At 32.9% G+C, this 23,932-nt stretch overlaps 1 protein-coding gene across 1 annotated transcript in view; it reads right to left on the bottom strand.

Moving 5' to 3' along the window:
• LOC124366963 (serine/threonine-protein kinase ULK3) overlaps positions 1 to 23,932 on the bottom strand; it is a 42,076-nt gene that overhangs the window by 5,262 nt on the left and 12,882 nt on the right. Inside the window, exons 7-10 of the mRNA XM_046823597.1 lie at positions 21,273 to 21,531; positions 19,578 to 19,769; positions 18,479 to 18,663; positions 16,755 to 16,848 (exon numbers count right to left, since the gene is read on the bottom strand). Of these exons, the coding sequence (XP_046679553.1) occupies positions 16,755 to 16,848; positions 18,479 to 18,663; positions 19,578 to 19,769; positions 21,273 to 21,531 (730 nt within the window). The remainder of the gene's footprint in view (positions 1 to 16,754; positions 16,849 to 18,478; positions 18,664 to 19,577; positions 19,770 to 21,272; positions 21,532 to 23,932) is intronic.

Below are 23,932 nucleotides of genomic sequence, written 5' to 3' on the forward strand. Positions count from 1 at the left end.
TGCATCTGTTTCTTATTAACTTTTTTCACAAGAAACAATTTAGTTACATAACTTTGCACCAAATGTTGGTGTAGCAAAACGAAAAACGTAATAAAAATGATAAACCATTTATAATACAGCTCCATTGTTTATATAAATACTTAAAACCAGTAAGCAAGAATGTAGTCAAGAGAAAAAATTGGGGGGTTCCAGACAACTGATCTTTTCCAGTAGTGGACGAAGAGTAAGGCCCCATTTTCTTCCTTAAAAAGTTCTTGATCCATTTCTTTGTTGAGAACGATCTTTCACAGTACATGTCAGTAATACTAATAACTAATAATAATCGTTTACTAAAAAGGTAATTAAATAAATTGAAAATTTGGGGGGTCCAGACCCCTTAGATCCCCTTCCTGGCTACGTCCTTGCCAGTGAGTGCTTGACTTCTAGAAACAAGAGGATGTGAAGCTGTAATTCCAAGGTCTCTGAGGAGTGTGGAACACCTTCCAGAAAAAGGTGATTCACCCAATAAAGAATTTGAAAATATAAGGTATCAAAACAATGATTTTATGTGTTTCTGAGGTGCATTGGAAAAGTTTCCTGTGCAAACTAAGTTTCTAAGTTAGAGAGATACAGGGACAAGGTTACTGTCCACCTTAAATCGAGCACTACCGGTACTTATAATTGTACAATTTTTCAAACCAAACATTTTTCATGTTCTTTCATAATAACTTAAATTTTGATTAATGTAATTAATCAGTAGAAACTGGATTAGCTGAAACAGAGTAGAAGAGTCTGTCTTCCAGCCATGCTGTTAGTTGTCTACTCAGTCGTCCAGTTTCCTTCTTGAGGTGTCCAGGCATGTTGTTGTATAACAAGGCTCCCTTGCAGCTGGGCTCCTTTTCATCAAAACTTAAATTTATTGAAGCGATTAACTTATGGACTGAAACTGAATAAAAACAATAATAGGTAACTCGAGATTGATTAACCGTATTAACCTTGATATCACACCGGTGCTAAAACCTAACAGTCATGAACTAAATTACCAAAATAAACTGAAGAATCTCGGACTTAGTGTGAATACAGGCCTGAAATAGGCTGACCGTATTACAATGATATGTAACAAATTCTTTGCTGGCATTCATAATTTAAAGAGGTTTCTTTTGTATTTGCCATTCAGTATTAAGGTGATGCTGGTTAAGACATTTATATTTCCACACTTTAACTACTGTAATGTTGTGATCAGTTATTCGATTATTGAGCAATCAGACAGACTTCAGTGTGCACAGAATTACTGTATCAGATTAAAAAAAATTTCAGACCTCATGAGCATGTTTCACCATTTCTTCAGCAGTTATTGCTCATGAAACTTCATAAACTATGCTGATTCCAAATTTTTTCCATTCTACATCAGTTATAAAAACTAAAACTCCTATTTATCTGTCCGATCACTTTGATTAATTTTATATCTGATATTATTGAACGATCTACTAAAAGGGGAGCCACTTTACTGTCAATTCCAATTCATAGATCAACAATTTTTAATAGGTCGTTTACTGTTCAGGCTTGTCACTTTTGGAACGCTCTCGCTGATGATATTAAAAGTATCGGGGGTCGTGCGTGTTTCGGAGCGTGGGTCAGGGACTTTCTATTAATGAGCCTGTGGGGGTGACGGACGTTTGTGCTTGCGGTGTGAGTGAGGTCAGACAGTGTGTTTGAAGCGATTGGATCTGTTATTGTTCTATTTTTTCTCTATTACACTGTTAGCTTCTTTTCTTTATTTTTAAGTTCATGAATTATTTTATGTGAACTAAGCAATTTTGTTTATATTTTATTATAGAGTATAAGTATGTTATGAGTTGTTGAAATACCTGTATATATTGCGTTTCTAGTGTTATGTTCATGCAGAATATGCAAGATGGTTTCTCTTATGTACAGTGCCACTACTAGTATTTTTAGTTCTTTGAAATATGCTCAACAGCTATCTTGGTAGTTTAACTCTGCAAGACACCAAATTGCTCTTTTCTGCTGAGCACTCTTTCCAGATTTCAGCTTGTTGTCCCACCCCTATTGCCAGGCCAACCCATGATTCCAGGTTCGACAGAAAAGGCTTAAATGGAGAATGGCCTGTCTTTGATATGTCTTTTGAGAATGGTCAGATCAACGTTTTCCGGTGTCTAAGCCCTGAGGTCTTTCTCCAGACCTTGGATCTATAAGAGATCCTAACTAATTTATTTTTAGAGCCTTTCATACGAAGGGTGTATGTTATTTCATTTAGTCTTTAAGAGTTTATAACGTTTTGGAGAAAAAGATTTGCTCATATCCCTTTGAATTCTTTAAGTATAAGTTGTATTCCTGGTTGTTGGAAAATCCATTCTACAATGAATTCCTCAACTCCAAAAATATGGATTTTTAATCATTAATTATTTGTTGATGAACTTTTTTTATCTACTTTCATTTTTGTACTTAATGGCTTGGCTGTAACAATAAGCTGTATAACATGACTTTGTCAATAATGTTGTACATTTTTATGGCAATTACTACTTAAAGGAATGTATATGGCCCCATCTAAAGGAATGTCCATGGCCCTATCCAACCTCATCTAATAAGTCACTGGTGGGACACTCTCCACACTAAAAAGTAAAGAAGCTTGTCATTTAACACTAAACAGGGAAAACCAAAAAGCACCACTATCGCTCAAGAATGTCTTCAGTTACTAGGCAGGATGGTAGTGACTATCTGTGAATTCACCGCACCTCAATTCTGGGAATATACCTCACTTTCACATGTGCTCCACTTTCCAATCCACCAACTCCTGAGCTACCACACCGAGGGCACACCAATTCTACAATCCCTAGATGAACTATAAGGACTTACAGATGTGATATTGATCAAAATTTCCATGTCGCAGCAACATAAATTAATTCCAAACTATTTTGGTTTTTTATGAAATTTTGTATAGAAAAAGATTAATGTGTTTGTAAAAAAGTAACTATCCAAAAATAGTTTGAGCATTTTAATTAAAGTTCACTCACTGGACATTAACTTCAAAAGGTATGAAGAATACATTTGGATACTGAGTAAAGATCAAATTTGAACTATAAACAAGCCAACCGCATACAATTTTTATAAAATTTTGAATGTAGATGTAATTTGTGAATAATGATTTTTTACATTTGTTATTATGTTTATTGCATTAGTTGAATATGTTCACGTCTTCACTTTGAATTACTGATTTTATCAGAAGGCAATGTGTTTTAAAACATCTGTATTGAATTAAACTATCACTCTTTACAGCCACAAATTAGTAATAGAACACATTCTGAGGACAATTTGTATAGTTGTAAATTTTAACACAGAGTATAATTTTACTAAAAAAAAACCTTGATTTACAAATAAGAATTTACGTAATTACCCCCATCACACATTTAATATATAGTAGTATAGCTACAGGTGATTCCATATTTGTTGAAACATTATTATCAATCTATAGAACAATCAGACAGATAAGTTTGTTCTCACATCGTTCTAACAAAAACAAAACAAAATGTTTAATAAGTAACAAATAAAAAAACACTGATAATACTGTAATAACAGCTGAGAATCACATGGCACACTCCTGTCACAGCACATAATTTGTTTTGGAGAAACTAATGCAGTTTATCTACTCATAAATACTGATTGAGGTTATGGTACCTTAACATTCAAGACATCGTGTACCCTATTGGGTACACGCTATCTTTCACAACTGCCATCATGTACCCAATCGGGTACACACCAGACTTTCATAAAGCGTGTTGTGCGCCCAATGGGGTACACGTTGCTATGCATTTCCTTATTGCGATTTTATTCTTTGCCTGCCTTGGTGGTTTGTTAAATTTGATCCCACACTTAAATAAATACCTCAGACTATCAGTTAGCTCATCGGACACACAACTGCTTCACTTTTAAGGTAGATTAATATTTCAGGGACCTCTCAGGGTACATGGAGAAACATACTGAAATCATTTTTTTGTGTGCAAAACTGTGGAGCCTACATAGTTTCTCTTCATACTTGGACGTTTAACATAAAAAGTATTACGGTGTTTTGCCATTATTATTAAAAAATTCAACGGTATATAAAAAAGTACAGAAATTAGCCGTCGTGAACGTTTTAAGTTTAAACTAGAAGATAACACTAAACAAACATTTGGAATGTGAAGGAAACAGGATTTTTCTGGACAGTTGATATCGTTTAGTGATACAAAAAACCAGTAAAACTGCATTTCGAGATCTGCAATCTGATCTCTCCTTCAGGTAAATAACTAACCTAACACATAATTACAAACTAGGTTAAAATAAACAAATCAAACAAGAGTGTTGTGTCACATGCGTAAGTCTGGAATCACAACCACCATGTTTCGTGTTAACTTCACTAACTCTGAAGCATGCACTTAATATATAAAAAAATTAAACACAACACTAATTATTAAAACTGAAGTACAGAACACAGGTCACAATAGAACTGCATTCACCGACCAACCACATACAACTTTATTTTTAACTTAGATTGTAATTATGTGTTAGTTATTTACCTGAAGAAGCGATCAGATTGCAGATCTCGAAATGTAGTGTTACTGATTTTTTGTATCACTAAACAATGACAAATATCCGGAAAAATGCTATTTTCTTCACAATCCTTCCATTGTCAAAAACAAACTTCAAACAAAGAATTTGGAATGTATTGGAGTTTTGAGTATTGTATATTGTTCTTTGGCTTACTCTTTGAAATACTCTGTAGATTACATATTGAAACTTATTGTGTATTTAGTTTTTTGACGTATTGTGTAAATTAAATAAGTCCTTCTGTAAGTATATCCACATTGTGACTTTAGTTGAACGGGTGTTGTCAACTGAAGATTTTTAGCTATCCATTCTAGGCTCAGTATCGAGTATTTTATATTGGATCTCAAATTTGCAACCAGTCTGTCCCATGGCGTTATAAAAACTGAGACAGCCGGCACGTTTGATTTTATGCACACTGTCCTACCTGTAGATGGTGTGCATACAGTGCTCTGTCTACTTCTTACTTTATGTTTTTATACATATACAGTTAATTATATATTATTACGTTTTTGGCTAACTGCAACTAATTGTTTTGCAGGAATATATATTCAGTGCGGGGGAATATTTGTGCAGCGATAAAGACACATGGTGCTAACAAGTTAAAAGATGTGTGAAAATATGAGGGCTAACTAGAAAGTATATTATGTTTTGCTCTGTAGCCACTAGGGACAGGACTATAGTAGCATCCATTTTGATGTCAGGACATTTCTCTGTTCAGTGGCTATCCAGCCATGCTAGTGAGAGTTTACTGTTGCTCCTTGTTGTTTTAAAATAGTAGTTTAAAATGTGTGATGCAATTGAAAATCCCATGAGTTATGAAGTGTGGTCGGCTATATGGTTTTCGTTGGCTAAGCACAATAAATCAATTGAGATTTATCGCCAACTCTGTGAAGTTTATGGGAACGTGATTTACTGAAGGTGGAGTGCGTCAGTGGTGCATTAGGTTTAAAAATGATCTAACTAATGTGCATGATGACAAATGAAGTGGACGGCCAAGCATTGTGACCGATGAAATTGTCTGTAAATGTTATGAGAAGATTAAAGAAGACCACTGATTCACAATAACAGAACACTCACGCACTTTTCCTCAAATTTCAAGGAGTTAGTTTCATGAAATGGTTAAGCAGAAGTTAAGTTACCATACATTTTGTTTTTGCACGACAACGCCCTACCACACACGGAAAATCAGGACTGTAAGTCCTGGATGCATTTAAGAGGGAGGTGTTTCCACATCCATCTTACAGGTCTGACCTTACACCCAGTGACTACCACCTGTTTCCAGCAATGAAGACCTGGCTTGTAATGCAGCGCTTTGATGCAGAACTGTGGAACGTGGAACTCTAGCTCACCGCTATGATAAGTGACTAAATTTGTATGGTGAATATGTTGAAAAGAAGTATTTCAATGTCAATTACAAATGTATATAATACAATTTTTTCTTGTTCTTTGTTTATATCAAAACGTAATCTACTTTCTGGATAGTCTATGTAGTATCCTAAAAAGTGTTCTGGTACAATTATTCAAAAATAATCAGCTACAATAAAAAATGTTACTGTTTTCCGAGCATACCAATCCAAAGCACTGGTGTACAATACTCCTCGTAATAAATTATTGTAATAGATCGAACATTAATAAATATATTAATATTGGTTTATACAGCACATTAAAAACAATATCCAATCTTAAATATAAATTATATTAGATAAACATGATGTTTTAAAATATGCAAAAACTATAAAAACAAAGGATAAAAATAGAATAAACTCCATAGTGAGATGAGTGATTTAGCTGGCGTCGAACAGACGGGCTACCAAATAATGTAAGGCAACCAGCGTCTGATTGGTTTACGGAGTCATGAGCAGATGAAGAAGGAATGATGTATCGGACATAAATAATTCAGTTCGCTCTGATCCGTGAGTGCAGGCAGTTCTCTCGATCAACACCAAGGTGTGACGTCCGTTCAGCCATTCAGCGTTAGTGAAGTGTAGTCACATGAAGAATATTTACGGGTTGGGGGTTGTACATTTTATAAAAGGATTTTAATAAATTTTCAAATCAAATTCAGGAGATTTTTTTAAATATTTTCAAACTTTAAATTTATACAAAAGACTATTTAAATTAAATTTGTAAGTGAATTTATTTCTTTTGAGTAACTTTGGTGACAAAATTATTTAACTGAGCCTATTTTAAAATTATATTCTCTCATTTAAATTTAACTCATAAAAAAACTGAATACTATATTCAATTAATGTATGTGATGAAAGTTAATCCTAGAACATATTTAATGGGAAAGTTCTGATATATAAAGAGCTATTTCATTAACGAGTAAGAACAAATTAAATTTTGATACCACATTTTAATAACCAATCAATCTACTACCATTTTATATCTAACCCACATTACTCAAATTATCAGATTGTGTTCTATGTTGATGAATTTGATTTCGTTAGGTAAAATCTACATATTGAATTAATTGTAAACACTAAATACAGCACAGGGGAAATGAATTTTGGAAAGTTTGAGATTAAATGATGACACCAATCAATTCGTAAAATTGTTTAATATTCAACCAACATTGGCACATTATTTCATAATAAATTCTGCACAAATAAAATTTGAGAGGAAAATCTTTGATTTTTCAACCATAGCAAGCTATCCACCACAATCAATAATTTCTTTGAAACAATATTCTTGTACTGTATTTTTTCCAGTATAGAATAATATGTTATCTTCAGTCAACTCCTGTCTGTCCACAGTAATTAAAAGAACTATGATCGCAGATGCAAAACCAATACATCGCTTTTCAAAACCAATAACTTTGGTCTTAAAAAAAATTGAATTGTATTTACTATATCAATTAACCCTCTTTCAACTACAGTACTGTTTTGAGTAATTCTGTGCTTCAGTTTTAAAATGCTGTGAGCAGACCTATGTATTTCTTGGAGTAAAACACATAAATTATCCCAGTTTGGTTGTTCAAGGACTGTTTTTTATTAAAGTATGCAAACCAAGCGAAGAAGCTAAACAATTATTTCGGCTGTTTAAAAATCTCTCATGTTTTATGAGTATAGAGCACTATTATTATTTTTAATATTATAAATTGTTAATTTTTGTTGTCATTTCATAGACACTTAGAAAATATTAATTACTTTACATACTCAAATCTGCAATTCTCTAAAAAATAAAACAAAACAAAATGTCATAAAAATTACTCTTAAATAACTACTTTGTTTTATCTTAAACTTTGTGGAATCAGAACCCATTTTAGGGGGAGCCAGATGTTGTAGCACTAAAAGGGTTAATTGAAAGTAAAAATAATAGATAACACATAATAAAATATTACAAGTAAGGTGTTTTTACAATAAATAAACATTAATAATTCATTAAATGCTACATAATACACTAAAAATAACAACATTTATAAAATATTTGTTTAATTTGTAAATTTCAACCCTCTTAACGTTTTTTAAAGTTTTCAATGACTATTTTGCTGAAAGCTGTTAATGTGTGTTAATATTTAATTAACAAATTCAAAACCTCTGTCATTCTTTACCGGAATATCCAGCTCAATTTATTTCCTTCACACTTCTGTTATCTTTGCACAATCTGTTTGTACTTTACAAACACACTTTAATACAGAAACAAGATGTGTTAACAAAATCAACAAAACATTTAAAATTATAGAAATGTTATAGAAATTGGGTTCTTACTGGGTAGTTTGAATAAAATGCAGAAAATTCTTTTTTTTTTTCAAAATGTTTGAGTTCCTTTTCACTTTGTAATGGATCACATTTTCAACAGAGTGAATCATTGGATAAAATTTCCAACTTCATTACGCCAAATTAATGAAGATCAGGTTCCGTCTGTTATCAGCGCTTTGAACTGCATACATATAAAAATACTAAAACCTAGCTCTCTTTGGTGATTAATGTGTGTGCCGAAAAGAATTCCTTAATATCAGGGAACAGTTCACCCACATCAATGCAGAGAATAAGAATTAAGATTGAAGAATATGGCAGCAAAGCCAATTGAGAGATGTTTCATTCAAAGGCTGATGGAATCATGTCATATCCAATTAAAAATTTTGTTCTCTAAGGATAAGAAGCTTAGGAATTACATATAGTCCTAAAAGAACCTGTGCTACTTCCAAAGTAACAGGATATTCTGGATGTGTAGTGTTGGAGGTAAGGGCCATCTCCTGTCATGACACATGAGGAAAAATTTAGGGCATTAATCTCAGTCATGTCCACCTGGAAGAAAGGGAGGCCAGCTCTGAACCAACCTCTCCAGTCAAAGCAGGCAGGGTGTGGCACTCCCTTATTTTGAGGCTAGCAAGAACCTTTGACACAGGGAACGAACCCTACCAACTCCAACAGACATCTCCCGCAGTAGACCATATCTATAGAACTACTCTTGCACTCCAGAATCTCGACATTGCGGTAAGCAACATGTCACTCCAGGTCATCCACAAGGTTGCCCAGATTTGTGACACATCAGTTTTTGTTGTACTAAGTGTAAGTTCAACTGGAAGGTATAAACCCATCAGAAGTGAACCCTCTTGGGTTAAATTTATGTTGCTTGACACACAATAAGTTGATAGAGCGGGAAACTCAAGTTACAACATGAAAATGGAATAAATATTTCATGGAAGAATATTCTACAGTAGTAAATTATTTAAAAAGTCCCAGTCTTACAAATTTTCTACTTTTTATTCGCACCATCAATTGAGGTCTGCTTCTGAGATCAGTTAATAGTTTTCAGGATATTTTAAAATTTAATAAATCACAATTAACGTACAACATGGTTGACCTTTGCCTGGACGATCGGGAGCGGACTGTATTTTTAATAACACACATTTAAGCTGTCTTCAAATTACTAACTATTTTTATTTCCAGAGCCGTAAGTAGTAAAACTCTGAGTTTTATCTCATAAGAACAATGTAACACCTCAAACGTTTTTGCCCTTATTTTTGGTCTTAAGAGTTATGATAGATGTCTCATTTTAATACGTTCACAGAGACGTGTACACTATTGAGTACATGCGATCTTTCTCAACTGACGTTGTGTACCTAATCGACTACACGTTGCTATGCATTTCCTTATTGCGTTTTTATTGTTTGCAGTATTGGTGGTTCGTTAAATTTGATCCCAGACTATTAAATATCTCAGACTATCGTGTACCCCCTAGGGCACACAATTAATTAATGTTTAATTTGTAATGAACATTAATTTTTAGGTACCCCTTAGGGTAAATGAAGAAACACTGAAAAAATATATTAAAATAATTTGTTTTGAGCAAAACCGTGAAGCCTACATACATTTCTTGCTATACTTACGATGCTTAAAGTAAATAAATCGATTCTGGGTTTTTGCAATTATTATTGAAAAATTCAACAGTAAATAAAAGAGTCAGAAAATAAGCCATTGTCGTGAACGTTTTAAAGATATGGTAAACACTCATAGAACGCTTTTAATTTATCCTTTAAAGTTTATATTTTTCAGTTTTTTATGAGACATTTCTCATACTTCTAAGACTACTAATGAGGACATAAAAGTGTTTGAAGACATAAAAGAACTCCATAAAATTGTTCTTATGGCCATCACTGCAGCTGTCGCTTTAACCATGATATAGTTCCTTAGCTTAATTAGAAAGAGATGTTCAAGCAGAACAATGCTCAACCTATAAAAACAGGCCATTCTCTCAAAACTGAAGTAAACCACCTGTACGCCCATCTCATTACAACGGAGCTGCCTTTGTTTTGATTTAACGTCTAAATGCTATCAAAACTTGTACCCCACAAGCTACTGACAAAAATCATTAAGTATTTAGAGACACTTAACACATTACGTGATACACTAACACACACATGGAAAAACATTAATAAATGTGTTACGTTTAAGAAACATTTCATTAATGGTATTTAATTGTAAAGTCACAACCTTAAGTAAGAATACATAATACAGTATAACAATTGAAGCACCAGTCTCCTACATAGAGTATGGAAGCATTAAAAAACTTTATATTTCAAATAATAATAAATGTAAAATTTAGGTCCTCTGTCATAACTGAATATTTATTACTTATTAAAAATATTTGTAATATTTTTCATAAAGGTATTAATAAAGAAACCAACAGACTGTAAGAATTATATTTCAAATGGGTTAATTTTATTTCATTACTTCATTATTTCATTTGATTAATTTTATTTCAAATCTAGATCATCACAACCACATTTTATAATCTTGAGTTTTACAAAAAGAAAGCTAAATATACAGGAGCAACATTTCTTAGATCATTGCCAAATGTGATAACAAGATAAAACAATATCAACCGATTTTAGAACAGATTAAGGGATTTTTTAGTTAAAGAATTGCATTCAATTGACAAGTTTTACAACGTGTAGATACATTTTGTAAAATGATTGTGTAGTACAGAAGACCTAGTTTGAAGAACACATTGTAATTATAAATTACAAAATGACACTATTAATTGTACTCTGATGTTCGTTTTGTCTGGATATCGAAATAAAAATTATTACTTACGTTATTTTACCTTTTGAGCTTGTTCAATATATTTTAGATCGTAAATTTTTTTAATAGTACACAGTTAACATTTTTTAACTTAACCATTTCAAAGTCAGTTTCTAATGAAAAATTTGACTTCAATGAAACCGTAATTCAAACACAAGCCTACTTCATCAAAAACCAACAATGAGGAAAAGATGAAAATGAAAATAAAACGATATGATGTGATGGAGAAAATACACAGTAATTAAAAATGATTGTACTAAAACAATAATATATAAATACAGCGAACTATCACTAGTATGGCTACATCTCATCTATTTCATTTAACAAGTGAAACATTAAGTAGTAATGAAAAACACTGACTTTTAATTCTAATACATTTTTGCTACTACAACAAAAATTATAAATGCATTACTCTTTAACACGTTCACAACGTGATAATTAAAAAATTGTTTTAACCGCACTTTGGTATATGTTGTCAAATTTTTAGTAGTAACCAATAAACCGTTATCAGGTTTTTATGTTAAATGTCTAAGTGTAACCATAAAACTATGTAGGCTTCACAATTTTGCCCTAAAAAATTGTTTCAATATGTTTTTTTTAATTATTCTCCGTGTACTCCAAGGGGCACCTAAAAAAATTAATTTACCTAAAAAATTGCAATTGTCCATCTAACAGGGTACACAATGGTCCGAGGTATTTATTAAAGTGTTGAATTAAATTTAACAAACTTCGAAGATATGTAAACAATAAAAAGGCAACAAGGAACTACATCGCAATGTATTCCCCAATCGAGCGGATGACATATTTTACGAAAGCCCAGTGTGAACGCAATCGGGCACACAACGACAGTTGTGAAGGATCGTATGTACCCGATGGGGTACACGTCGTCGTGAACGTGTTAATTGAAAAAAGTAAACGTTAATTGTTTTAAATAGCACACTGAACACAGCTGACATGTTCATCAAACACTGATAAACAAACTAAGCAAAACAATACTAGTTTTCACTTCAATGTATAATTTTATATCTTTTTACACTTAAACAATCCCACTTAAGGTTAAAAGTTTGAACACACTTAAAATGGATAACTTTTATGTTTTTAGTAACTAATAACTACTTACTAAACAATTACATACAACAAATATTGTATTAACTAGTGGAATGCAAAACTTGTTATTAATAAAAATTTTCCTTTACAATTTAATTTAATTCACACGTAATCTTTAACTCTTTCCACCCCAGAGTTAGGAAAGGCTCACCACATAACAAAGACAAAGAAGGTACGATGCGGGCAGATCCTGTTCCCCTTGTTTCAATCACTGTAATTGTATTTTGACACATATTGATCCTTCATTGACCAAAAATGCAGAGAAGCATTACTTAAAATTTAATATTTTTCATTATACAGAGTACTCACAAAAGGATGTCACAAACTTCTGTGGGTGATAGTATGCATCATTTCAAACAAAAAATGTCATACAAACATAGGTTGAGAAATGTCTTGTTTAGCAAATAGCTGCCATTTTGTATTTTTTTTATAAAAAATTATTATCTCCAAAAGTAGTTAAGCTAAACAAGCTAAATTTGCCAAATAAATTTAATAAATTAGAGGAAAATTTTTAAAAATTGTGTTATTTTTCTTTAATATTAACAAGGTCTGAGGAAAAACTTTAAAAAAAAAAAAAAAAAAAAAAAAAAAAAAAAAAAAAAAAAAAAAAAAAAAAAAAACACCAGTACAGTTATAAAACATTTACTACATACCAACTATTTGAACATTTTTATTATAATTCCAATTAGTTCTTTAGCTTAACAAAATGGTGGCTAGTGGTTAAACGAGACATGTCTCAACATGTTTATGTCACATTTTTTGTTTGAAGTTTTGAGAAAATAACTTTTTCCTTAACTTCCGTGTTCCGAAATTAATTTGAATTTCTAGGTTTTTTCAAAACTCACAAAAAATTTGCTTTAGAATCAATTTTTTAAAAAGAATAATTTATTACATCTAAATATGGTACAAATCATTAAAATTAATTAATTTTACATTTAATTACATTTTAAATTTCTATAAGTAAATTTTCTCAGTTAAAAATGTGTCAAAACACTTGTTTGTTATTATTTAATATTGTTCGTTCCTTTCAATATATAAAAATATTTAAAATATACTTGAAACAAAATTTAAAATTACAAGTACATCAGAAACAAACAAACATTAAGAAACCGTCCACATATGAAAAGTACGCATGTTAAGTATGCAGTTTTACATAAAAATTAATAGGTCTTTAATCTTTAATCTCATTGTAGGGAAGGTAAGATCCTAGATCACTGGAGTAGAAAGGGTTTAAGTTTACGGCACAATCAGAAACTTGAAAAGTTCTGTGATATTACCGGGAACAGTCACAACTTTTAAACACAAATTACTAAGTTCTAGTAATGAGGTGAGTAAAGAAACTGAATATTGCATTAAAAAAGAAGTAAATAATGATTGGAGGGGGTTGGTTCCCCTCTGTCACAACTCTGATAGTGATTTGAACTAAACAAAAGGACAACAAGAATATCTATTAAATCATCACTAAAAATGTGGTTCACATTTTTTTTAAGACAGTTAATGATGGTTTTTTTTTTAATTCTGATGGCAGTGATCTTGGTTTTGATGTATTCAACCGCCGTACTATAGCTTGAACCATTGCAAGGAAGAAACTATTTTTATAGCGGCTAATACAGAATAAACTAAGAGCTGATTTTGACAAAACATTATTACCTCTTTCTTACATGCATGTCCATAAGCAGTTTCGCATTTTTATCAATCCCTCCATTAGTTTCTTTACTCTCCTCAAATTTAGTACAACCTACACTTGTTCTACAATATTACTTTTGTTCGTATGTTCGCCTAGCAATTATATTATGACCTTACAATCCTAAGATTTGAACAGATATATTATGTCAAAGACTTAAACCTATAATAATTATTGCACCAATGAAATTGACACTCGACAACCCTTTGTTAAAATAACTCGTTCAAGAGTTTTTGTCAAACGTGACTAAACTAAAATTGAGCATAAAATTGGTTTAGCTGCCTAGAAATGTAAAACTTAACCTAATACATATTACGTTTAAGAGGTAAAATTTCAATCTTAAACCTATAAAACTCGTTTCAATTAAAGTGGAGATGGGCCAATTCCAAAGCATTCAGTTTCCAAAGTTGTTGGTTTAAATAATTTACTTTATAGTTTAATTCCAGTTCTTTTTTCATTGGTAACTAAGGATAGACTTCTTAAAAAAATGTTTGATTCAGATTTTGATATGTTTTATGCATTCCACGATCAAATTCACTTTACTTGCTATATGTATATGTATTGTAACAATATCAAACTAGTATGCGTCAGTTCATGAAGTTGATTTTCAATTACATCGACTCTTAGAAAAAGAAAATCCACTGGCCTGGTTGTATATAAGCCAGAAATAATTGTTCTGAACAAAAATTTCATGTGTTAATTTCAGCTTAGATAACAATTTATTTATTAATTCATTTGTTATGAATTTTTATTTCTGAGTATTCCTACTCTTCTCATTGCTGCAGGTGGATATATTCGATTGATAGGCTTTGTCCTAATCCTAAACGCCAAACACAATTGTATCTGAAATTATACATTGTGTCTCTTGGAGAGTTTTTAGTCCACAAAAAGCCTTCGATGGCAGGCATATAATGCTCCTTGGTTATCGCGGTTGACTAAGAAGTATTTTTTGACAACCTACATTTCGTGGCAGGAGGAGGAGGGCGCCCTTTGTCTAGTTCCGCCCGCCTGCTCATTCGTTTTGCTTGTCCTAAAGAGCCTTAACCAAATATATTCGTTGGGGTGAATTACTGTTTTGTTGTGTCACGAGTGTGCCTACTCCATATCTCATTATTTTTTTCATCGTGTGATAGTGTTGTGATTGTGTTAAATTTTCTTCTCTTGTTTTATAGAAGGAGTGAAGTATGTTTTATTTTATGAGTAGAATTTATTTTTGTGATGATATTGAAAGTCTGATAAGATGATAGACCTTATCTACGAAACGAAACCTTAGATAAGAAATGCTCTAATAATTAGAAGTTTATATAATTTTCAGTATTATTAGATGGTACATAAATTTGAATTTAGATAAAATGAACAATACAGTAAATAGTTACATTTAGATTTTTATCAATAAATATGCAAATTTTAACTAAAATCCTTTTTTTTAAGTTTTATGCGTTTATAGTATAATAATAAAAATTAGTTTTGTAAAAGAAAAACATAATTTAGTATCTTGCTTTTAAAGGAAAATTGTGAAATTCATTAGCGGCGTTCGAAGGGCTAATATAATATAAAATATAATGGATTTATTTTAAAATAAATAAATACATTTTTTCTATAATTTAAATTAATTATTAAATTCAAGTAATGCCTTGTTAGCTCCACTACATGCCTTGGTTGTTGGTGAAACATACATAATTTTACTTCTCCAAGGGTGATTAAGTTTGCCTGTTGACTATTAGATTGATATCTGATGAAATCGAGCTTTGGTAGTCTGATCTGTTATTTTCGGCGGTTGTAAAACTGGTCCTATTAATATAATGTGTTGACACAAACGAATTATAACAAAAAGTTCGCTTCAATGGTTTGGACGCTTTCTAACGGCCTCCACCAAATTCTTATTAATGCTGTTTTTCTGATTATGACATCAACAATATTCACTGCAATATCCAGAGAACCGTCAACAATATTCACTGCAATCTCCAGAGAACCGTCAACAATATTCACTGCAATCTCCAGAGAACCGTCAACAATATTCACTGCAATCTCCAGAGAACCGTCAACAATACTCACTGCAATCTCCAGAAAACCGACAGAACCAAAAAGCGATCACTATTTATTTATAAAGTGTTTAAGGAAATAGAAGCGTTAATATCAGAATCTAGCAAAGCAATGTAAGGAATCAAGAATTTAAAAATCAGCCCATCTCCACTTGGTAGTATACTTATGCAGCAAAACTAACATACATTAAAACAAAAATAATATTTATGTTAATTTGCATTCTGCAATATTATGTTTGGGTATACAAATACACAATAAAAGTCTAATTTTCACTAATATCAATCTCATTTCAGTGCAGTACTGAGCAGTACACAAAAATTAAATAAAATCTTTTCAAACTAATTGAAGCGTGTTTTTTTAAAGACTCCTTTCATGGTGAAGATGAAGAAGAAAATGTGCCTTTAAGGGCTTTAAACATAAGACAGTAAATTGTTATCACAAGTGTATTAAACAATCAGTCTTAGCTGTCCTGCCTTAACTTAAAAGGAACATTTAATTTTCAGTCAATAAACTCATTGTGGGTAATGTACCTTCTAAAAACTAAAAATACATTGTAAAAATTGTCATAAATTATTGGCACAATAATAGTAACATGTTAAGGAAACAAAGAAAATCAACAATAAGATAACGAACATTGCTTCATTTAAATCAACCTAACGTAACAAATTAATTAACTAATAAAAGTAACGAAAACTCAAAAGATACTTTAAAACTTATTGAGCAATCAGTAGAAAATCACAAAGCTTAATCAGTCTTCTGTAGGAACTTAAAAAGCTTTATTTTCTTTAACGAGAAACGTCGCTTTTTACCTTTTTCCGCAATGCTCTGAGGTGAAGTCTGGTTCATCTTCACGTACGACTGGAGAGCCTTTACACTCTCCGCCTGCTTTAGCCAGTCTTGGATCTGCAATAACAGATTTAGATTATAATCTGTTAATCGACCAGTGCCATGCTTACTGGTCGAATAGTATTTCAAGGAATTGGTAGTGCCGATTCGAATCTAAGTGAAGTATCACATTACAGTACAACAACTATAGTATGAGACATATCAATGGAAGCCTGGGTTGTGGCGTGGTGTTGTCAGCTGTAACGGAAAAATAACTGTCAGTGATTGGATAATCTATTGAATTCAACAATCGAGCAATCATTACTACTCATCTATCTTCTTGAATCGTTTACCTTTACAATGTAAATTAACACGTATTTACACTACAACACAGAAAGTGAGTCAAAATTAATAATAAAATTAAAACATGCTTGATATACAAATGTCAAAGAACAAAATAGATATAAACAATCGGAACAAAGCGAGACTTCGTTTCGTCGCCTCGTACTGAGAATCAGCTGATATTACAATGTGGCAACACCGCAAGGTGAGGGGGGAAGTGGGGTGCGGTAATTGCCCAAATGGTCAGGCTTGCACTTGATATGTCCTGTACTAAAATAATAATAATAATCAGTTTCAAAAGTGATATTTCATCAGCAAAGACCTACGTGAAACCACATTGACTTAGGTCTTAACCCATTGGGAAACTTGCTCGAGTGTCACTTATTGCGGCCGAGCGGGACTGAATAATCTTGTTCGAGCAGCACTCGTACTCTTTCTAGACGCTAACGATCACATATTTGTTTGTTTTTTCCGCTTGATGTCAGTTTTGTGCCCTCGTACATCCTTATAAGCAATTATTTCATTTCGATTCGTTGTTTGCACACTGGAACCACAACTAACAGCTTGTTTTGTTATTGTACATTTTGCCATATGCTCAATTTTTGTCCCTTCAATGTTCTAAATGTTTAGTGTTTAATGGAGAAAGCAACAAACACTATTGTAGAGCAACCAAATAGACTAAAATGTCCTAAAAAATTGACTAATTTATCTGTATCCAAACTCATTCTATTCGTATTTTAGTACATGCATGCATTTTTGCCAAAATCAATTCAAACATTCAGTTCTAGACAGGCTAGGTTAATTGCTTCCTCAATGGGTTAAACAAAAATAAGCTACAAATGCTGATGTTCTCAAACGTCCTTGAACTTCAAATGGGAGGAAGAATACTCCTAAACTAACTGCACTCAAGAATGGTTGAGAAGCTTCTACAACAGCTGATCACGTCTCTGGTGATGCTGATAATTCACAGCCCAATATCAATTTAGCCAATCTCAGCTCTACGTAAGCTGCATAATGAAAACTATTCACCATTGGTGTTCACACAAATATTTTGGCAATACTCCATTCTTTGTTAAAATGTGGTAACACTATATTCTTTACATTAATGACAAATCCAAACGTAGAATGTGCCTGACAAATCTCATTCGTACTTTTAAAAAGAAACAAGTTCAAAAATAAAATTGTGATTAGAATATTGTTTGTAATTGATATTTTAAAGAGAATACTCCCAACACTATAGTATATTGTCAAAACTCTCCGATGTTTTCCGTTCCCAAATTTGAATACACCAAATATATATATATATATATTTTTGTATTTGTATTTATCAAATTTCAAATAATAGACAGTTCTGCCACCACATTACCTGTCTGTACAATAGGTCTTTCCTGACACCAAGTGGCTCCGTGGCCAGCAGTGGTACCAACACTCCCAGACTCGCCTGGAACTTGTCCAGGGCCAGTTGGTACTGCCCCTCCGCCAGGTACATCTGAGCCGATGTTCCGATATCCAACGCATCTTTCAGGGCAGGAGTTGTAGAACAGAGAGTAACTGCATTCAGGAGAAAATATTATTATTTAAGTATTATTTATTTAAGTTAGTTATACAATTTCTAGTAAGTGTTACATGCATTCCAGAATATTTTTTGTTTTTTTTTAGATTAATAAATAATGGAATTGTGAATTTTTTTTAAGTTGAACGCCACCATATCGAAACAAAACAGCAAACCAAGCTGGCCAATCAACTTAGCCAAGATATTTACAAGACCAAATTTCGTACCAAGTTTCTACTTATTTGGGCTTTTTTTAGGACAGTTTTAGGCTCTTAGGGTCATGTTTGGTGAAATTATGCAGAAATTTTCAGTAAATGCCACCATGAGGACAATAATTACAATAGGCTGATTTTTTATAACACTACCTAAATTTGTGGATTAATTCAAGATTCAAGATTTTATTCATCATTGAACATACAGTGATGCAACAAATTTCATCAAGAGCAATATAACACAATTTTACTTTTTCATCGTTTGTTGCATTCTGTTTGTAACTACTATATTTAAGTGAAAATTGAAATAAATATAGAATAACATTATATAAACTATATTGTAATAGTTTTAACATTAAAAAACATAAATTATTAACAGATTAAAAGACATACATTTACAAATAAATAATTAGACAACAGTTAAAAACATAAAAAACAATAAACTATCAAAATTTAAAACAATGAACAATGAATACACATTACACAACATCAACAACATACATACACAACAACATACATTACACATTACATACATATATACGTTACATCAACATTTATGAAAATATATACATTTAAAGTTTCAACGCCACCATATTGAAACGAAATAGTGTACGTACCAAGCCAATGAACTTAGGCATGCAATATTATTACTGATTCATTAATTGCAAGTTGTAATGAATCAGTACAAATTTCCGACTCACTGAGGTCTGGAGTGGCCGGAGTATGGGACGGAGTATGCTCAGCGGATGACTCGGAGCTGACAGACGGAGAAGTCACGGAAGACTCTTTGGTAACTTTAGGCGGATGGAGGATTGATTTCAACTCTTCAGCTCTCTTTGTGTACTCTGCTACTTTGGACGTGAGCCCAGCCTTTTTCTCTGGGTCTTTTTCGGCTGGAGGTAGAACAAAATTATTACGTTTACAATTACGTTTACTACGTTAAATATGTATTTGGGGTAATCATCATTTTTTTAAATTATTACTCTTGTGTTTTGCAAATTTATTTCTTCAATTAATTCGATCCACAATGTAAACAACTAGGTTACACAGATGTATTGTGGAGATGGTAGAATGATTCAGGGGAAGCATTGTGTAATTATAAATTACAAATGCATCGCTAACTGTAAATGTCAAACAGATAACCTTACACACATATTCAAGAATCAAGAAGCTTTATTGTCATTAAATCAAAAGTGTACAATTGGCATTGTCATGAACATAGTAAGCAAGTATTATAAATAAAAACTATATTACAATACAATTATTTTCCTTTAGGTGGTTGATGTATTTGTGATCTGAAGATAAACATTATTCCAGTGTTAAAAATTAAAAATTGATCAACTAAAATACATGTTTTATCAAATAGAAATACACAAAAACAGGGAAAAAACAATTATTAAGTACCAACATTAAGACAGAAGACCTTCAACACTTAATGCTTAAAATTCAAACAATTAAAATTACCGCTTAAACAAATTTATAAATAAATAACAAAGTTAAAAACAGATAAAATAATTTTTGTTAATAACACAGTTTATTACAGTTTACATTAATGAACTTGTATCACAGTTAGATAATAGACAATCTTTATTTGTCAAAAACATTAATAAAAAAGTGAAACAATGGTAAAAAAATAAAATGCCGCTATTGCTAAGCTACATCACGCTTAATTTTAAAAGTCACCTATATCTAAAAAGTCTTCTACATTGTAGATACAGTTCTTTATCTAAATTTATTTTATGTGTTTCTTGAACAAATTGACTGGCATAGTTTGAATGAAATTAGGTTTACATTATAAAATTTAATCCCTTGGTATTGGAAACTTTTCTGAGTTAAACTAAAGGTACACTTGCTATTAAGCAGCCTATGCTTGTTTCTTGTGTCATGATTGTGAACTGCAGCTAATTCCTTAAATCTATCTAAATTACTTCGAACAAACATTAATAATGGATAAAATATATACATGGACAGCAATATTAGTACACCAAGTTTCTTAAAAAAAGGGTTTACAATGCTCTTGACTAGAAATGTTACTTATAATTCTAATGGCCTGTTTTTGACTCAGTGTTGAGTCCTAGCTCACTGAGAGGGTTCAGTACCTAGTACCTTTCCACGTGTGAAGAGAGTTATGAAAGGACTCAGATTTCATAACATCGGTTAAATCACGAAAAAACTACTAAGATGTTGGGTATTTCTAAAGATGATTATAAAAGTGTTCTGAACAATGGAACGACCAACAGGAAAAGTGTATCAAGTAATAGAGAGCATTTTATACGTCAAAAACATGTTTTATAAAAGAATAAAATATAGATTTTAAAAAATAATTTAGTGAGCATTACTTATTTAGACAGGTTTTCTTTTTGGATCTATCTCAAGTACATAACAGAATGACACACCTTGTATGTAAGGCACGAAGTACTGCAGTGCTTGGCAGTATAGGACGAAGGCTTGCCTGAACTCCTTGGCTGCGTCCTGCCGCACCGCCTCGTGGACCAGCGCCACTCCCTTCCGGTAGGACTCCTCACTGGGCAAGTGCTCCAGGTCCAGGAATGGGTGGGCAAACAACTCCTCGTAGCTGATCCGCTGCTCCGGGTCATGTTTCAGCAGCCGACCCAACAAGTCCTGGCAGTCCCGTGACACACATTGCTCCGGGATCTGGAACCCAATTAAATAATTTTAATAATGTAATGCAACATCAAGATCTTTGCTAACTGATAACTCAAATGTGATTCATTTAAAATATCACTTCAATAACCGGAATAAACCTAGAGTGATTATTTGGTTCTAGAATTGTTATCCGTAAGACTAAAAGTCCACACATTATCTTTATAGTTTGTATGATTAATAAATTATATACAGGCATAGTTAAATGTAGTACATTAATATTGATAAGACTTATTTTATACGATAATAAACTTTCATACATGATCTGAGCATTATCAATAGCTTGTGCTGTACAAATAATTGTTTGCCTTGTGACTTTGGAATTGCAGAAGAGGAAAAAACAACATGATAATACTTTATATAAAGCACAAGATCTCCGGAAAAGAATGCTGGGATTTTGAGGGGCTGCTACTTAAAACCTATTTAAGACAACTAAACGATTTAAACATCAAATTGAAGTTGAAATAAATAAGTTTTGTTTTCCTTGTAGCATGGGAGGAAATGTTGACGTTGCATGCGCAGAACAACTGCACAGTGCAGTCCGCTATTGTGACTGACACGCCTGGTGCCAGTCAAGAGTACAATGTTTACGGAGCAACAGAAGTCACAGTGTGTACTGTGGTACACAGAATTGAAATTAATTGTTAGTGTGCAGTGTCGGTTTCGATTTACGTATCGAGGTCAAAATTAACCAGATGATGAAGCAAATCGTTACTGGTTTAATCAGATTCGTAACACAGGAAGCGTGTTGAAAGGGCATTCAACTGGCCGGCTAAAAACAAGTGACGAAAAAATCGAAGAAATCCAACAATCTTGTATCAGAAACCTGAAAAATTGATTGTCCGAGTTTTCAAGTTAAACAAACCTAAATCGACAGTCCACAATTCGTAAAATATCGAGACCATGCCTAAAAAATTTAGTTAAGACATCGGATTAAACCCACCGATCACCAAATCATACAGACTCTGCCAGTTTCATGCTCAATGAGATTGATGAAAATCTCAAGTTTTATTAAAATAGTGCCGTTCTCAGACATTTCACACAAGTAATATTGTTAATCGTCACAATTATCGGATATAGTATTAACAACAGCCTAACAGCTTTGATATCTGCAGTGCAACAAATACAGCTCATACTGAAACGTATTAAGGTATGAAAACAAAATTTGTTCTTTTCTTTTCAATTTGACGTTTAAATCATTTAGTTATCTTCAATAGTTTTTAAGTAACGGCTGTTCAAAACCCTGACATTCTTTTTAGGAGACTTTGTAAAAGGTAATCAAAAATGAATACCATTGTTAATTACACAAGCAAGGGCTGTTCTTCACTGTAAAAAACTGAGTAGCTCTCTAAGCTACTGCACCATATTTTTTATACTGAAGCAAATTTACAGTTGCGTACGATCCTGTAAACTACGAGGGGTATCCAAAAAGTAAGTTTCCCTGTTCTGTAAAAAGACGCGTACGTAACACAGCGTGCAGCTGTGGGCGGGGATATGTAGCGCGGTTCGGTTGGCAACAGGTGCGCCGGTCACTGGCCCATTGTCACGCTTCTCAGTCAGTTGCTGCCCAAACATCATGGAGACTCCACTGCGTTCTGCCGCCAGTCGCGAAGTCCGTAGTGTTATTCGTTTCTTGACCGCCAAAAACGAAACTGCCGTTGAAATTCATCGTCAGTTGTGTCAAGTGTATGGTGAACATGTTATGTCCGTTCAGATGGTCCGTCGTTGGCGTGCAATGTTTTTGGAAGGAAGAGAAAATGTTCATGACGATGAGCGTAGTGGCCGACCGGCCAATTCTCGGCAACCTGACGTCATTAATGCTGTACGAGCAGTTATTGACAATGATAAGCGAGTGACTCTCGATGAAATTATGGATAAACTGCCGTCAAGTGTTGAAGTTAGCCGGTCATCTGTGCACAATATCATGACAGAAGATCTTCAGCTTGCAAAAGTGTGTGCAAGTGTGTGCAAGATGGGTGCCTCGCTTATTGAGCAATGCCCATAAACAACAACGAATGGCTGCTGCCCAGTCTTTCTTGCGATTGTTTGACGATGAAGATGAAAACCTTTTCAGTAGAATAGTCACTGGTGATGAAACATGGATTCACCACTCAACTCCAGAGACCAAACGCCAGAGTATGGTGTGGCAAAAAAAAAGGAGAGGCAGCTCCTCAAAAAGCCAAAGCTTTTGAGTCGGCAGGAAAGGTAATGGCTACAGTTTTTTGGGACTGCTGTGGAGTGTTATTGATTGACTATCTTTCTCGTGGCGAAACCATAAATGCAGAAAGGTATTGTGAAGTTCTCACCAGACTTCGGCGGGCAATACAGAATAAACGGCGCGGACTTTTGTCGCGCACGGTTCTGCTTATTCAAGATAACGCCCGACCACACG

The sequence above is a fragment of the Homalodisca vitripennis genome, chromosome 7, assembly GCF_021130785.1.
Source record: "Homalodisca vitripennis isolate AUS2020 chromosome 7, UT_GWSS_2.1, whole genome shotgun sequence".
NCBI classification, from domain to species: domain Eukaryota; kingdom Metazoa; phylum Arthropoda; class Insecta; order Hemiptera; family Cicadellidae; genus Homalodisca; species Homalodisca vitripennis.